Source organism: Stomoxys calcitrans, chromosome 5 (genome assembly GCF_963082655.1).
Source record: "Stomoxys calcitrans chromosome 5, idStoCalc2.1, whole genome shotgun sequence".
Taxonomy (NCBI): Eukaryota; Metazoa; Arthropoda; class Insecta; order Diptera; family Muscidae; genus Stomoxys; species Stomoxys calcitrans.
This window is the reverse complement of record NC_081556.1, coordinates 72827794-72847330: the sequence shown is the minus strand read 5'-3', so window position 1 is coordinate 72847330 and position 19537 is coordinate 72827794. Positions and strand designations below refer to the sequence as shown.

At 36.4% G+C, this 19537-nt stretch overlaps 1 protein-coding gene across 1 annotated transcript in view; it reads right to left on the bottom strand.

The window, feature by feature from the left end:
- The window catches only part of LOC106081368 (23 kDa integral membrane protein-like), a 37620-nt gene extending 23876 nt beyond the window's left edge, over positions 1-13744 (bottom strand). The window contains exon 1 of the mRNA XM_013243266.2: positions 13596-13744. Within this exon, the coding sequence (XP_013098720.1) occupies positions 13596-13655 (60 nt within the window). The 5' untranslated portion in view covers positions 13656-13744. The remainder of the gene's footprint in view (positions 1-13595) is intronic.
- Between the last annotated feature and the right edge of the window lie 5793 nt (positions 13745-19537).

Below are 19537 nucleotides of genomic sequence, written 5' to 3'. Positions count from 1 at the left end.
CAATTTATAGTGTCGATATTCTTCTACAATAGTTAACGGAATTTGATTTTCTGTATATATGCATATACTTATCCTAACGATAAACCTTAAACGGCAGATGGGTACCAGTTAGCGACTTATTATCGCGATAAATACAGCTGTGTTTTGTTTACCGATTGCTTCACAATATAACGGTGTGTTAGCGTACTAATCCAGTAACAATTTCCCAATTAAAATTTGCAAAAGAGTAAGAGATCGCTCGCATTTTTTGTTATTGCTCTACTAATGTGTACACAACTGGCATGACCTTTTGTTTCTAAATTTAAAGAAAAAAGATTGTGGAAAGTGCACATTCAGTGGTGTTTATAAGCATCCACTGAGACACACATTTACATTTGTATTTTATTTTTTCTACGAACATCCGCTTCATAACTAAGGAGCAGTCATTTTCAGCAAACAACAGACTTTTCAGCAGTAAGCCTGCTGCTCTGAAATTGCAGAACTACTGCTGTTATAGCAGAACTACTGTTATAATAGTAGCAAAATTAACTGCTAATATTCAGCAGACAGTGTTTGCTATTTTCATCAAACTTTTTTCTGAGAGTGCAACCACGGGAAACCAAATATATTTCGAGCAACATCCTTAAGAATATTCTTCCTTCGGCTGCCTTAACAATAGCACGCCTGTAGCAAGGGAAAGTTCACGATAATGGCCCTTCATGTAATATACACGCATAAAAAAAGTTTGCTGAAAATAGCAAACACTGTCTCCTGAATATTAGTAGTTGTAGCGGACCGCTTTATTCATCACTGTTTACTTAGTTTTATAGTTAATTAAATACATTTGCCAGTAAAATTTTTCGCATACGCAGTCACTTTTATCGAGATTGTTCATTAGACATATTTCCTAGTTTACGCGATATTGACAACATTGAGAATTATCGAACACTATGTTATTTTCGTTAAGTTAAGCTTTCAGGTTTGCTTTGTGTTTGAAAGCTCTTTTCCAAAACATATAAAAGGAGAACACTTGCTCGTTCATTCTCTTTGTGCAGGTCAGTGGGTAAGGTAACAAGCGGGAAATAGTAACACAAAACCTCCGTGGTCGCTTCTCGCACCGTTGGTTGTTGTTATTGTTTGTTGTTGTTACATATGTGTGTGGTTAATAAAAAGCCGAACGAACAGACAGCAATGATCAGCGGTCGCTCCTCACACCGTTTAATTATGCTGCATTGTACGTGTTGTGCTGTGGTTCAGTCATTGGTACAACACAGGTAGAGATGGACATTTTAGTTCCTTTTAGTGATTGCTCCTTTTGATTCCGTTCCACAAAAGGAACTAGTTCCTTTTCTTAGTTGCTTAGGTCCTTTTTCATTTGCGTTCCCCTTTTTGATTCCTTCATACACAACAAAATAAATTGCTTTGAATTTTGTTTTGAACCTTAATATGAGTGTTTTTAGTTGTACATATAGATACAAACATTCCGACTGTATATGTAATTGATTTTAAAATTAATTTTTGTACTTTGTTTTAAACAATTATTAAGTCTCGGTGATGACGCATCAAAACAATTTAGATTTGTTGACAATAAAAAAAATAATATGTGGATGCCACCACATTTTTATATTTATGCCACCATATTCATTTAATGTGGGGTTGCCACAAACAATTTATTTTCCTTGCACGTTGTGATTTAGACAACGTACACAGTTGTTGTCCATTAAAAAAGTTGGCGCTTTTTTCAGTTGTTGTATGAAGCTGAAAAATATGGCATGTCAATCAGCTGGTCTACAAATTAACAAAAGGAAGCAAAAGAAAGATAAGTGTACATGCAAAAAAAGGAACTATGGAACTATAAGAAGGAAAGAGATGGAACTAGTTGCAGCAGTTCCTTACTTGGATAGTTTTCAATGAACTAGTTCTATCCGCAACTACCCAACTCTAAGCACAGGCATCCGCGGTTGCTTTTCGCGTCGTTTGCCTGTCTGTACTAATGATTACACTATTCGTATTAAGGCCGGTACTATATTCGGTTTTCGCATTGAAGCTCCATATGAAAAACACAAAAGGAAAAATCTGCCGAAATGCGTTCGTTTCGTCGTAACTTGTTTTTTCAACTAGGGAAAATTTACATTTCACGACGCCCAAAAAGAGCACAACCATAGTCGCTGTGCAACAAGTCATTTTCTTACGCAAAATAAACGCGATCGCTAAGCTTCTAATTGTAACTTAGAGTTTGCTAGTGTTAGTGATTTTTTACCTGTGTGGAAAAAATAATGTGTTTGTGGATGCATAAATAAGAAAGTATTTTTTTAAATATAAATAAATATACTCGAAAGAAAAATAAATATCTCTTTCACAACAAGCAACTCAATCAATCTGTACGAAATAATAAGGTTTGTGAAAGAATGTATTGTGCTTTACTGTCATATTCCACAAATTAAAATAATTTCTTCCAACAAAATTTCTAAAAAAATGCATAAAGTAATCAAAACAAGTAACAAATGCAAGGAACAGGGGCAAACTCCTCACATATCAATGAGTGCAGTCCGATTCATGTTTAAACCCAATGATAAAGGGCCTCCTTTTTATAGCCGAGTCCGAACGGCGTTCCGCAGTGCGACACCTCTTTAGAGAGAAGTTTTACATGGCATAGTACCTCACAAATGTTGCCAGCATTAGTACAATTTTTTTCTGATGGTCTCACCAGGATTCGAAACCAGGCGTTTAGCGTCATAGGCGGACATGCTAACCTCTGTGCTACGGTGGCCTCCAATCAAAACAAGTAACAGACAACCATAAAAAGGAGCATACAAATATTTTTTAAAGTAGACTTGTGTACTCAAAACAGCAGATTTTGTTAGTTGAAATAGCAGTAAGAAATGTTTGCTAATATAGCAATAATATCTGCTATGCCATTTTCAGCAGATAAAAACTGCTGTTTTAGCAAACATTTTTGCTGTTTTTAATAACAAATTTGGTTGAGTGTAACCTTGTCAAACCACCGAAAGAATGATTTACGGAAATTTTTCCACAAAAAGGAACATAGTATGCGTATATGTTTTTTGTTCTCTTTGTGCAGGCAACCTCATGTACATTTATGGCGTCCAAACAATAAAGTCAAAATTTCAATACACGTTTTCCATTTCAATACACGTCTCATCATTTCAACGAAAAGATTTATTAACAATTTTATGTAATTGGCGCCCACAAAACCCCAATCCGCGCTACATAGTTAATTTTGCTACTATTGTAGCTGTAGTTCTGCTATTACGGCAGTAGTTCTGTAATTTCAGAGCAGCAGGCTTACTGTTGAAAGTCTGTTGTTTGCTGAAAATGACTGCTGCTTAGTTATGAAGGGAATGCTAGAAGAAACAAGTAAAAGCGTGCTAAGTTCGGCTGGCTCGAATCTTATTCACTTCCTTATTCCATCATGGATAACATTTGTCAAGTTCCTTGAATGACTTTTTCAAATAGAAAAACACCAGTCATAGCAAAACACCACCTCTAAAATTTCAGGCAAATGCGCCCTCCAGAGACTCAAAAGATCAAACTGGGAAGTCGGTTTATATGGCAGCTATATAAGGTTATATACCGATTTAGAACATACTTGGAATAGTTGTTAGAAGTAATACCAAAACGACATATGCAAAATTTCAACCGTATAGGATAAAAATTACCCCCTCTAGAAGCCCAAGAAGTCTAATCGGAAGATCGGTTTAAATGGCGGCTATATCAGGATATGGACTGATTAAGACAATACGTGACACAGTTGTTGGAAATCAAAATAAAACACTTCATGCAAAATTTCAACCAAATCGGATAAGAATTGCGCCCTCTAGAAGCTCAAGAAGTCCAGACTCAAAATCAGTTTATATGGCAGCTATAAAAGGTTATCAACCATACTTTGCACAGCCAACTCGGATAAGCTCAAGAGGTCAGGATCCTAGATCGGGTTATATGGCAGCTACATCAAAATATGGACCGGTTTGGCCCACACAATTCCAACCGACCTACACTAATCCCATGGCAGCCGGTTGTACGTACCGGATTGACCCGATGGAGTTCTTCATCGGCAAGGGCTGCCGCCTCGGTGTATAACACTGCTAAAACAACAACAACAACCTACACTAATAAAAAGTATTTGTGCAAAATTTTAAGCACCTAGATTTACTCTTTCGAAAGTAAGCGTGCTTTCGATAGACGGAAGGACGGACATGGCTAATAGATTGACTTAAAATGTCATGACGATCAAGAATATATATGTACTTTATGTGGTGGAGGGTATAAAAATAAAATGCAAATGTAAATGTGTGTCTTAGTGGATACTTATAATCACCACTGAATGCATACTTTCCACAATCTTTTTTCTTTAAATTTAGATACAAAATGCTATGCAAGTCATGTACACATTAGTAGAGGAATAACAAAAAATGCAAGCGAGCTCAGCCAAATTTCGAATTGTATACCAATGGATGGATCAGGTAGCTTCTTTACAATAATATTTATTCCACAAATCAAAATTATCTCTTCCAACAAAATTTCTAAAAAATTAAAAAATATGCCTTAAGTAATCAAAATAAGTAACAGGCAAACATCAAAAATGGCATACAATTTTTTTTCAACAAATTTTCGTACTTAAAACTGGATTTTGTTTGATGATTTAGCTGGCCGAAATGTTTGGTAATACAGCAGCCATATGTTTGCAGCAACAGCAGTAATGTCTGCTTTCTCATTTTCAGCACACAAAAACTGCTGTTTTAGCAAACATTTTTGCTGTTTTGAATAACAAATTTGGTTGAGTGTGTTACTGGATAGGGAATGAACTTCAGATCAAATTGGATTGGGCGAAAAAGGCATCTATTTTTAAATACATCTGCAAGAGGGTCATTGGAAAATGATGGCAGTATAAACCGTGTGTCATACATTGGCTGGTAACTATAATAGTCAGACTGTATGGTTTTGTGTTCTGGTAAACGGCACTTCAAAATTCCACCTACTGTTCAACACAGGTACACCTGATATCTTTTGTCATTGTGGCTTGACAAATCTCTGAGATCACTGCAGCGAGGGTGCGGGAGCATTATTTTTGATGTAATACCAGATATCCTACCCATTCTGATATGTTATGAGCCAAAAAAAAAAAAAAACTGTACCACTATGACTGATAGAACGGATTGGAACTCAATACCCCTGGTATGTAGACCCAGCGGCTTTTTAAGATACCGTCATAAATGCCGAACTTCCAAGAGAAGGCGTAGAAGCCTTGTACCATAACATTCATGATACACTTGATGTTCTATTTAGCATTGTATGCCCTGGTTGCATCGATTCGGATGTACAAGCATGCATAGTGAGTTAGTCTTACAAGTATGCATATCAAGATTAACAAGCATGCATAGTAAAAAGTGACGTTGAACATGAACCTCTTATGTCATCTTTATTACGCAGATATGACTAATTGCGAATGAAAGGAAAATGGAATTTATCACTAATAGCCCTGTTTTATTTTAGTAATACATAGAAATAAAATCTATCCAGTAAAACGAAGTTCATGATAAGGCTTATGTAGTACCTCTATCTGCAGGATTGCCTTTATAAAGTTTTCACAACTAAGTGTCCCCAACTGTAAAAATACCGTCCTCGTGAATAGAAAAGCGACATTTAAACCAATTATTTATAAATTTTTTTTCATTCAATTGCCATACTGCACATGTTTTGCAATTCGATTTTGTAAATTTTTTAAATATTTTTGATTTTTATGTAGAGTTGTTATGTCAAGTTAGCAAATGGCGGTACCACCCCTTGCCAAACAAAAAAACAATCTTGCAATAAATATATCTTTGCGAGTTATTAATGTTCGCGGCATGGAACCCAGTGCTAAAATAAAACAGGACTGTTCAAAATTAAGCGCTCTGCTGGCAGATAAAAACAAACTTTGAAAAACAACAACTTTTGTTGAAAATCAACTACAAAATTTGTCAATTTTCTTCCAACAAATCAATTTAAAATTTTAGTAACCCAAAGTTGTGTGTCAGCATTCATTCGCTCAGCAAGCCAAAAAATAAAATCTATTCGCAACAGCAAAGTTTGCACATAGTTTGTTGAGCGCAAAACATTACAAAAAATATTAGTTGGTGAATTGTGATTTGCTATTTAACAATTATATTTGTTTTTTAACGATAAAATTGGTATGTTGTTTGTTGAAAAAATGTCCCTTGACTGCCAACAACTAGGATAGGTTGAAAAGAGGGTGCAGATATTAATCCGCCCCATGCCACTATGGGCATACACCCATAGTGGCATGGGACGCACAACAAGCCAGTAATCGGCTTGTTGCGCGCTCCAAAAACTATAAAGTAACCTCTAAAAAAAAAAAATTAAGTTAGGAATTCCGTGCTACTTACAAAATCCTTAATTGTTTTCAATTCCGTTCCCCTAAGTTGGTTCATGTCTGATATTGTGTCTATACCTAAGTACCGGTATCTGTTGAACGCGAAAGCCAGGCAATGACAAAGGAAATTATCCAACGTCTCATCATCTTCCCCGCATGCCCTACACATGCTATGACTTGCCGCACCGATTTTACATAAGTGAGCTCGTAGTCCTATGTGTCCCGTTATGATACCAATAGTTATACTGACCTTCTTCTTGCTCCCTTTCAGTAGGAGCCTCGTCTTCTCACGATCTGGATCCCGCCCTCTTGGTTGTTATTAACCTTATGGCAATTTTACTGTCCGCAAAGATGTTAACACTCGACGACCTCGCGTAAGCACCACACCACCTCACGCATTCCGTGATCGCCCGGATCTCCGCCTGCAGGACCGTATTATGGTCAGGCAGTCTAAAACAGATGTCAATCCCTGGGTTTTCAATGTAAATCCCCAGGCCCACTCTGTCTAGCTTTGATCCATCCGTGTAACATGATCTCCAGATGGCTATACTAGGGTTCCTTCAATCCAAGACTGTGCCGATAGCAGCAGTGCTTCGCACTCGACCTCAAGGATTACCTCAGGTATCCGATCGGAAGCTTCTTCCCTCTCTTCCAGGTTTCCTATCGTCGCCTGGATAAAACCGCGATGATATGAGCTTCCATCCTCAATCCATTCTCCCATCGCCATAAGTCTCATAGCCGCAGTGGCTGCCTCACACTTAATCTGAATGTCAATGGGTCGTATGTCTAGAATAGTCTCCAGTGCCCTAGTGGGCGTGGTCCTCATCGCTCCACCTATGCCAAGACAACATGTTCTCTAAACCTGTTGTATGGTAGTTATGTTGCACTTTTTCTCCATAGCAGTCCACCAAACTACTGAGGCGTAAGTAAGTATTGGTCTAATCACGCTCCTGTAGAGCCAGTGGACTGTCCTCTGGTTAAGGCCCCATTTTGAGCATACGGCCCATCTATACAGTACCCAACATCTGTGAGCCTTCTCAGTACGCTTCTGAATGTGATACTTCCAATTCGGTTTCCTGTCCAAGCTCACACCTAAGTATTTGACCTTGTCAGATATCGAAATCGTCTTATTGAGGAAACGTGGTGAGTTAAATTGGCCCACCTTCGTCTTCCTCGTGAACAGGCATATTTCAGTCTTCTCTGGGTTAACATTGAGACCTCTGGGTCTAGCCCAGTCATATGCCATATGCAAGACCCTTTCGACCCTTCTGCATAGCTCGTTCGTATCCTTACCCCTTAGAAGTATTATAACATCGTCTGCGTTGCAGACGGGTTTAAATCCCTCCTCAGTCAGCATGCGTTATAGGTCATTTATGGTGGTCACCCATAGGAGTGGCGATAAAATGCCCCCCTGTGGCGTGCCCTGTACCACTTTCTCCCTTATATTTATGCCATGAGACACACAATCCAATTCAGTCTCTAAGGACCGGGTCCACCCGGTACTCGTCTAAGGATTGGATCAATGTGTCGGTCCGCACATTGTTAAATGCCCCTCGATATCTCGATTTTTCTGTACATGTATGGTTCCTCGTACTTTAGTTTTTATACCCTCCACCATAAGATGGGGGGTATACTAATTTCGTCATTCTGTTTGTAACTACTCGAAATATTCGTCTGAGACCCCATAAAGTATATATATTCTTGATCGTCGCGACATTTTATGTCGATCTAGCCATGTCCGTCCGTCTGTCCGTCCGTCCGTCTGTCTGTCGAAAGCACGCTAACTTCCGAAGGAGTAAAGCTAGCCGCTTGAAATTTTGCACAAATACATCTTATTAGTGTAGGTCGGTTGGTATTGTAAATGGGCCATATCGGTCCATGTTTTGATATAGCTGCCATATAAACCGATCTTGGGTCTTGACTTCTTGAGCCTCTAGAGTGCACAATTCTTATCCGATTGGAATGAAATTTTGCACGACGTGTTTTCTTACGATATCCAACAACTGCGCAAAGTATGGTTCAAATCGGTCCATAACCTGCTATAGCTGCCATATAAACCGATCTTGGGTCTTGACTTCTTGAGCCTCTAGAGGGCACAATGCTTATCCGATTTGAATGAGTTTTTGCACGAAGTATTTCGTCATGATATCCAACAACTGTGCCATGTATGGTTGAAATCGGTTCATAACCTGATATAGCTGTCATATAAACAGATCTTGGGATTTGACTTCTTGAGCTTCTAGAGGGCGCAATTCCTATCCGATTTGGCTGAAATTTTGCATGAGGTATTTCTTTTTACTTTCAACAACTGTGTCAAATAAGGTTCAAATCGGTTCATGACCTGATATAGCTGTCATATAAACCGATCTGGGATTTTGACTTCTTGACCCCTAGAGGTCGCAATTGTTATCCGATATGCCTGAAATTTTGTACGATGGATCCTCTCATGACCATCAACAAACGTGTTTATTATGATCAGAATCGGACCAAAGCCCGATACAGATCCCATATAAATCGCTCTCTCTATTTTACTTCGTGAGCCCCAATGGGCGCAATTCTTATACGAATTGGCTGAAATTTTACACAGGTCTCCAACATATAATTTAATTGTGGTCCGAACCGGACCATATCTTAATATCGTTTTAATAGCAGAGCAACTCTTTTCTTATATCCTTTTTAGCCTAAGAAGAGATGCCGGGAAAACAACTCGACAAATGCGATCCATGGTGGAGGGTATATAAGATTCGGCCCGGCCGAACTTAGCACGCTTTTACTTGTTATATCAATACACTAGTATTGGTCAAAATATTTTAATGATTTCGATCTATTCTGGCAGGCAGCAAAACGGGTAAATCATTATGGTAGAGCAAGTGGTGGAATTCTTTGTGGTATAAAGAAAAATTTATTAAAGAGAGGAGTCAAACATGAATACATGACGGAAAATGGTTTCATCGTAGTGAAAATTGAATCACTGCACATGAAGTTTACATATATACCAATATATATTAGAGGAGAGAACTGGAATACTGAGTTTGGATTATTGAAAGATACTTTTCTAGGAATCGAAGAGACAAGTATAATTATAGCAGGGGACACAAATGCTAGAATTGGTATGCAGCAACAACAGCTTCAAGACGCTTTGGCGACAGAATTTTCGGCGGGTTTGGAGACAAGGAGATCTAAGGATCCAATTTTGAATTCAAAAGGCAAAAGATTTCTAGAATTTTGTGACGATAATGGACTCATTGTACTGAATGGAAGAACACTTGGGGATGAGGATGGAAATTTTACTTATATCAGTACAATTGGATCTTCTGTTAATGACATTGCTTCGGTATCACTGGATATACTTAAGAACATACACAAATTCGGCATTGAGGAAAAAATATGGTCTGATCACTTACCACTGTATATTGAAATGAATGTTAAACAAAACCAAAAAACAATAAAACCATTGAGCCTTTTGCCAAAGTTGAAATGGAAGGACCACGAAAAAGACCGATATCAAGGAAATTTGAATAGATGTTTGTTGGATGCTGGAAGAAGTATAAACAATTTAACCGATCTTGTAAATATAGTAAAAAATTCAGTCCCAGCTCCAAAAAAACAGTACATTTTAAAATACAAAAGCAAGTGGTTTAATTATGAGTGTGAGAAGGCAAGAAGTAGATCCTTTGAATGTCTCAAAAACTTTAGAAGAACAGATACACTGGAGGATAGGAGAATATATTTGAATGCTGTAAAATCATATAAAGACATCTGCAATCGGAGTAAAATTGAATTTATCAAAGATCTGGAACAAAAACTAAGCCGAGCATCTGATCCCAAGGAATGGTGGAAGATTGCTAGACAAATAAGAGGTCAAAACTTTAAAATAAGTACAAGCATATCATCAGACGATTTCAAAACATATTTTAGCGCTCTTTTAAACCAACCACTTACTGCAAATGATATTCAGTACGCTATATTTCATCAGACCGATCAAGATTTGGACCGAGATATTGATGTAGCGGAAATACGCAGCATCTTAAAAAACACGAAATATAACAAAGCCCCAGGTATAGATAGAGTGCCGTACGAATTCTACAAGAATGCATCAAACGAGTTTTTAGAAGAAATGGCAAGAATATATAATAAAGTGTTTAACACTGGGCAAGTAGATGATATTCTAAACGAAACGGTCATATTCCCAATACACAAGAAGGGAAATACTGAGACACCAGGCAACTACAGGGGAATATCGTTTATGAACACTATGGCAAAGGTACTGATGGGAGTCTTAAATGCAAGAATTTCGAAATGGTCTATAAAAAACAATGTACTGAACGAGTATCAAGCTGGATTCAGAGCAGGCTATTCAACAGTGGACAATATATTCAATCTGTCGTCTATAGTCCAGCTGAAATTGGCAGAGAAGAAAAAGGTGTATGCCTTTTTTGTTGATTTTTCCGCGGCTTTTGATAGGGTATCAAGAAACCTTTTGATATATAAATTGCATACTGCAGGAATGTCCACCAAAATGGTGAATATGATACAAATTTTATACCAGAATACAAAATCTGTTGTGTGGACTGGAAACGATCTATCAGAATACTTCATTACGTATTCAGGAGTGAGGCAAGGATGTCTTTTATCACCTCAACTTTTCACTCTTTATTTGAATGATCTCCATGACTGGCTGGAAGGGGGTCTAATGTTGGAGGACCTCAATATTAGAGTGTTATTATATGCAGACGATATAGTAATACTAGCGGAAGAGAGAGTTGTTTTGCAAAATATGATACTTAAGCTCGAGGAGTATTGTATACAATGGAATCTTTTGATAAATCTGGAGAAATCGAAAATAATGGTGTTTAGAAACGGAGGTCGATTACCTGCAAACAATAAATGGTCATACCGCAATCAAGACATCGAAATTGTAAATGAATATTCTTACTTGGGAGTCATACTAACACCGACGATGTCATTTACAAAACATGTTGAAAAAAGGAATAAGTTATCCAAAACTTGCATTAATTCAACGTGGAAATCACTGATAAACAGACCACAGGTTAACCTTTTATCAAAGTGGAGAATTTTTAAGAGTGTATGCAGATCCACTCAGGCGTATGCTGCCCAGATATGGGGCTACTCCTGGTTTGAAGAGGTGGACAAGCTTCAAAGGTATTTTCTTAAAAGGGCTCTTAAAATCCCTGATTTTATACCGAACTATATTCTGTCGTTGGAGACCGATACTGTTGACAATCACTTCTACACGCTACAAATGCATATGAATTATATTTCTAAGGCGTTGTATCAATATGGAAACGAAAGACTGCCACATAAACTAGCATTGAAGGTATGGAATAGAAGAATTTTTTGGGCAGAGGCGTTAATGAGCAGGATGAGCGAGGCAAATATCTCGACTGATAATTTGACGAGAAATGCTCAAGAATGGAATTTAAAAACTCATGCGTTGATGCAAGAACTCAAGTCACAAAGTTATTCGGAAAAAATTGATCGTGCTCTAACAAGCGAAACCCGTTACTACAGATTTCTAAATTACACTGTAGGCATAAATTATATGAAAGATTTCTATAAGCTGGATAAAATCTCTATCTTAATGAGGACCAGAGCCGATATACTGCCATTAAATGCCAACTCTTTTAACCGAGCGGTTAGTCCGCAATGTACCTTATGTAACACAGAGCAAAATGAAACTATACAACATTTCATTGCAAAATGCCCAATTATGAGAGAACTAAGGATTAGATATTTAGGAAAGAGTCAATTAGAGGAAGGAGAGCTAATTAGCTTATTAAATGGTGAAGGAAATAATAACTGGGAAAATTTGTATAATTATGTTCGTACTGCATTAAATTACAGAAAATGTATAATTCATGAAATGTTTTGAAATTATATTAATTTTATAAATATTAAGCAAATGCATATTATTTCTTTACTATAAAATATTTAGCAGACGAAACGCAATTGTTAACTGGTGTGACAGACAACTTTTAGTTATTGTCACATAGTCAATAAGGTATTCTTATAACCAGTTTAAATTTTTATATATATAGTATTGGAGTAACCACTTTGGTCCCCTCCTGGCTCAGATTGCAAACATCTCCTTATCGATTGATTCAAATCTCGGGTAAAGTAATCATAATGTAGAAGTTCCGGAAAAGTTTGGCTATAAGTCTCCCACGTTTTCAAAAAAATCTAAAATTTCCCATATGTTTTCCATATGACCCATATGTCACTTTTAATCTAGATGTGGACGATTTACCTACATTTTTCATTTAATTGTGTGTTTTTTTAAACAATAGATACATGGAAAAAAATTTTTTGCGGCATAGTGCGCTCAATTCTTCGTCCTGTTTTGTTCACCTTAAGGCTCTATTACACGGCATGTAGTTGTCGTATGACCTGTCAAACTTAGCACAGATTGAGTTGTACATGTCGTGTAATACAAATGAAACAAACATATGAAAATCACTTTTCATAATATTGTAGCACATGTAATTTTTTTCGATTCGAGCGTGCTCTATTCCTTCTGACAAAAACATAAAGAAATTAGCTGTTTTTGTTTTCAGTCGAATGAAAGTAATCCCAAATTAAATTGTCTTCACAAATTTATGAGTTAACCAGCTTACTCACAACTTTAACAATTATTACGCATAAAAAAATCAGATTTTGCTCACATTTTTAGGTTATGTCATACGAAAATAACAAAATAACAGGTGTGATAACATACATTATGAAACGTATGTAAATTGACAATTTTGACAAACATTTTCAATTACATGTGAATACAAAAAGTGACATGTCATAAGACATCTACATACCGTGTAATAGCGCCTTTAGAGTGGAAACAAACTTACAACTGTGAATACATATGTATATGCATGTATGTGCATGTGTTTTGCCGCGATTAATTATTGTAAGCCCTTAGCGATAACGGAAATTTATCAATTTGAAATACAGCCGAACAAAGTTAGTCATACATAACATAAATATGGAAGTTAGCAAATTTATAAAAAAAAATATCTTCTCTTTGTCAACTTATAAAGCGGAAAGTATTTGTCATTACTCAACAGCTATAATTGTCAACTTTGCTATCAAGTGGAGTAGTAAGTGCTCTCACATAAACATCCATTGCATGAATATCGTTTGTTTAGAATTAAAAAAAAGAAAAAATAGCATTGACAACGAATATATAAAAACTTCGTGTTTTCCTCACCACAAAGAGAATGTTGAAGATAAACAGCACATATTTAACAAACACCCCGCCACAATCCATTTTATTCGTTTATTCGCCGATTTTTTATTATCTCACACGCGCAACTAGTTCGCTCCTCAAAGCCCTCAATATTACTGTGTAATTTTTAGGAGTGTTTTTGATATGCTATCGGCAGTCGCAGCAAGAGAGTTGACGGCTAGAGATGAGTTTCTACTGGGTAAATACCCAATAAATACCTTTTTAGGTATTCATTAGTTTTCAGATATTTTAGTAATGAAATCATTTTTCAAAAATGCTCTTCTTATGAGTTCAATACTCTATATCGAAAGATCGGTCTATATGGCAGTTATATCCAAATATGGTCCGATCTGGACCACATTCAACAAAAAGGTGTAGGGGTCTACCGGAACTCAATGTGCCAAATTTCATCAAAATCGGATAAGGCTCAATACACTTTATAGGGAGATCGGTCTATATGTCAGCTATGGCAAATATGTTCCGATCTGGATTACATTTGACAGGAATGGGTAGGGATCTACCTGAACTCACTGTGCAAATTTTCATCGAAATCGGTTAATAAATGGATCTTTTTCTGAAGATCGGGCTGTCAGAGTATAGGGCAGCTATATCCAAATGTGACCCGATCTGGACCACACTTCACAGAAATAAATAGGAGTCTACCAGAACTCACTGTACCAAATTTAATCGAAATTGGATAGAAATACCAATTACCAATTTATCTGCAATATATAACTAAGTTCCGCTTTTATGAGATCAGAAGGTCAGGTTTATATACAAAGAATACGAAATCATCTAAAATTATTAGGAAAATGTTTTTGTGTCCAAGAAAGCTGCAAAATTATAGATACCCAGCATTTGGGTATATATGGATAAATACCCGGGTATTTACACAATTTGCCGGGTAAATACCTTTTGGGTATTTACCAATCGCCCATCTCTAACAATGACAATTACGATATTCTCAGCTGATGTGACAGTTCACTGCCACAAGTAATTTTAGGTTCACTGCATTGGGTTTATATTACGTTTACACCTAAAGAAAAATTGGTTAATGCTTGTGACGGTATTTATTTGGTTTGGGAAAAGGCCACACTTTCACCTTGCTTGCAGAGATCTAAGCAGGAGTACAAAACCTTTCACTGGGTGTAAGAAGTTAGATAATTTGTTCTCTCTTGGTGTTAGATCAATATATTTATCTAAAAAAACATCTCTTGAGATTTATGCGCAGCTCTCCTATACTCTGATACGAGAAAATAGAGGTTTGTTAAAAAAAGTATAAAAAATTTTGAATTTTTAAGGGCTAGTGTGTTTGATTTCTATTCGCTTTTATGGATTATGTTGGTACTTATGCTGAAAATATTGTATGCTTGATCCAAATAGTTTGCCATATTTGTGGTGAATATAAACCTGAGAAATAAAAAAATCCAATATAGGACTTTGTCAAAATTGCATTTTAGCAGTATGCACTTTAAAATTAAATTTCATCAGGACAAGTCAGGGTTCCTCTTATTATAACCTCCACCATAGGATAGGGGTTTACTAATTTCGTCATGCTGATTGTAACATCTCGAAATATGCGTCTGAGACCCTATAAAGTATATATTCTTGATCGTCATGTCATTTTAAGTCGATCTAGCCATGTCCGTCCGTCCGTCTGTCTGTCGAAAGCACGCTAACTTTCGAAGGAGTAAAGCTAGGCGCTTGAAATTTTGCACAAATACGTTTTATTAGTGTAGGTCTGTTGGGATTGTGAATGGGCCAAATCGGTCCATGTTTTGATATAGCTGCCATATAAACCGATCTTGGGTCTTGACTTCTTGAGCCTCTAGAGGGTGCAATTGTCGTCCGATTTTATTGAAATTTTGCACGTGGTGTTTTGGTATCACTTCCAACAATTGTGTTTAGTGTGATTCAAATCGGTTCATAATTTGCTATATAGCTGTATAAACCGATCTTGGATCTTGACTTCCAATAGAGGGCGCAATTCTCATCCGATTTGGCAGACATTTTGTACAACGGCTCCTCTCATGACCTACAACATACGTGTCTAATATTGTCGGAATCGATCTATAGCTTTATACAGCTCCCATATATCCCGATTTTGCTTCTTGAGCCCCTACAAGGCGCAATTTTTATCCGAATGAACTGAAATATTACACAATGACTTCTACAATGTTCAGCTTTTTGAGATTCTTTTTTAAATGAGCCGATGCCAAAAAACACCTATTTCGTGTTTGTATTGCTTGTATGCCAATTGTTACCCAACCTAGTCTTATATATAAAAATCAATTTGTGTTTGTTTGTATGTTTGTTTGTGTGTTCCTAATAGACTCAAAAACGGCTGAACGGATTTTCTTGAAATTTTCACAGATGGTGCAAATAGGGTACTACATTTTTTGATATCTGAAGGAGGGCGGACCCTCCCCCTTACTCTAATTTTCAGAAACGTCATATCTCGGAGATGGGTGGTGCGATTTAAGCGAAATATTGTGTGCTCTCATAAAGAACCCTAAAAATAAAAATTTGGTATCCAAATTTCGGATGGGGTTCCTAGGGGGGCCGCCTCACACTAAAACCTACCAAATATATATTTAGACCAATCACGACAATATGGGACTCAAATGAAAGGTATTTTAGATTAGAAAACGTATCATATCAATTGTCGGACCAAATGTTAGAGGGACCACCCTAAACCCCTAAATCGGCCATATTTACCGACCATGGCAATATGGGACTCAAATAAAAGATATTTGCGAGTAGAATGCGAATTTAATTTCCAAATGTGGGACCACGTTTCTGGGGATCCACCCATTCCCCATATATGGGGCTTAAATTAAAGGTATTAGAGTGTAGAATTCGAATCCGATATCCAAATATGGGACATTCCCCAAAGGGGATAAATTTAAGACCATAGCAATATGGGGCTCATATGAAAGGTCTTTGGGAGTAAGAGTAAAGCACAAATCTGATATCAATATTTGGGAAAAGTGTCTATGGAGCCACCCCACCCCCACAACACCAACCAAATAGGAAGTATTTGCTGACTATTGCAATACGAGGCTCAAAAAAGAGGATTATTAGATTAGAACACGAATCCGATATATATTTTCAAGACCAACTCATTGAGTGGCAACCCATTCCCCAAAACACCCCACAAGCCGGTCATGTTCCCACCACCATAACAATCCACAAATAGGACGTATTTGCTCACCAAAACAATTTGGGTCTTCCAGAGAGTGGAACTAAATATTTATAGTTTTTAGGGCCAATACCACAAACCGGACATATTTGCTGACTTTTGTAATAAGGAGTTTAAATGAGATTAGAAAACGAATTTAATATCCAAATTTGAGACCAATGGGGTTCAAATAAATGATATATAGATATATGAGAATAGAGCATGTTGCTAATATGTTTTCCAGGTTTAGTGCTTGGTCCCCAAAACATCCCTAAATCGGGCATATGGAGTACACCCTACATCCAAACTTAAATTCGTAGACCAATAAAGATTATATGGGATTCAGATAAAGGCACTTATATTGTTAAACTGTTAGTCAAGCGACATACTATTTTCGTAGCATGGTATTTCACTAAAAGCTCCTTAATTGTCGAAAATAAACACTTAAAGGAAAATTTTGTTCCATATAAAGTAAAAGAAGGCGCAGCGAAGCGGGCCCGGGTCTGCTAGTACTATATATATCCGAACTATATACAAATCTAAACCGATTTTCTTGATATTCCCTGTATATCTTCTCCTCGGCATCGGCAACATCTGAGACAAATTTCGTCCCAATCGGTTGTTGTTTGTAGGTGTAATATCATTAAAAAGAAATATCTCGAAACATATATATATGTATCGGATATATATACAAATCTGAACAGATTTTTTTTGATATCCACCAAAAATCTTCTTTTCATCTTTCCTCCTTCCTGTGCTGAATTTTAATAAAATCGAAACATATATCAAAGAGCTATTGTAATTTCAATAATTTCAATATCGGATATATGTATATATAAATCTGAACCGATTTGCTTAAAATTTGAAATTTTTCCATTCTTACACCTATAAGTCAGATTTGCCGAGTTTAATGAAGATCGGCCTGCCCGTTGATTTAAACGACACCTTTGAGGTCAAATTCCCTACTGTGCGGCAGGTCGACATCTCTTTAGTCGGTCGCACGTCGACATCTCTTTAGTCGGCCGCAGGTCGATATCTCTTTAGGGAGGAATTTTTAAAATGTAAAGAACAAAAACAAAATTTTAACCACCTTTCGAAATGTATTCCAATGGTTTCTATGTCTATGTCCAAGGATATTTGATAAGACAATTTATTTTTAGTAACTATTCAATAACAAAATCTTCTCGTCTAACATAACTCTCAAGGTCATCAATCTCGACATGACTTTGGACAAAAAACAATTTAAGTAATCATATACATGACCGGCCTTTAACAGGAAAACACTTAAGCAAAGGAAATCTATAGACTCATAACAATATGTTCCAAAAAGCTCTAACAGATGGGATAAATGTCAAATTCCCAATAGTTTATATGTGAGTGTCCAAGGAGGCCAGGCAATATGGAACGGAGAACTTTGGATTGCAATCCTTGGACATCCTTGGAATTACAGAGCAAGTCATGTGGCAAAAATAAATGTCTTAGAAAGGAAGCTTGTATGAATACATTTTCAGATAGCCAGACAACGTTTTTCTGCACTAGAGAACTTCTTTCGGCTATTGCACATTGTTCAAAATTTTATCTTAACGGATTTATATACATTTGTTCAGTAGGTAAAAAGTGGTAGATGATCAACGGATAAATCCAAATGTTGACGCGAAAAGCATTTTATACCCTACACCACTACTGTGGTACAGGGTATTATAACTTAGTTAATTTGTTTGTAATACCCAGAAGGAAGAGAGCTATGCGCATTGATACACTGGAAAAAAGGGTATCATATAGTGTAGTAAAAATTTGCCAAAAAATTGTTTAAAAATTTGACTACGCTTTATAAAAATTTTCTTTTTTTATTATCAAATTTTGCTAAACTACGGGAACATTTCCTATTTTCAAAAAAATTGGGTTAGTTCATATACTTAAAGCGGGTGTGGAAATTTCCTAGAAGTTTTTCATTATAACCAGTTAAAAAAAGATAAATTCTCCTTCAAAAATACTCGCGGAAGGACATATTACATCCTTAATCGTAGTCTGTGACATACCAAAAAATATTTTCAGGTTGAAGCTAATTATCATATATTTTGAGGACCTGTCCGTATGAAGTTCACCATGTTATAAGAGCAAGTTTAATTAAAATTTTTTTAGTAAGTGGGGAATGAAATATGATACATATGATCCTTAAAGTATGTAAATGTACTTTAACCAGATTTTCAATAGCATCTTGTAATAGATATACGTCTTTACAAAACAGTCAGCATGTTTTTTTTGTGTTTATTTAAGTCTTCAGATAATAAATACCCTTACAGTCTAATAACAATATATTTACAAATGTATTAACATAAGAATTTAAAAATAATATAATTTTCCTTTTTAAATTTTCTCGATTCTCAGATAGATCTATTATGTCTTTCAGTTGATTAAATTGATAACATAGGTGCCGAATAGGATCGTTATTGGCATAATTGGTTCTATAATAAGAAATTTTCAATAGATCAAAATTGCAAAATCTGGTAGGCCTGATAGGAACGTTAAAGAAAATTCGACTTAAAAGAAAGCAAGAATCTATTTTACCAGGTAATAAACTTCTGTCCCACCCATTTCGACGGAGGCAAAATAATAGAAATTGTTTTTGAACCGATTCTATCAAATCAGAATGAATATTGTAGTACGAATCCCATACCACTGAACCGTACTCGAGATAACTTCTGACTAGCGAAGTATATAAGTTTTTCGTCACAGAGAAATC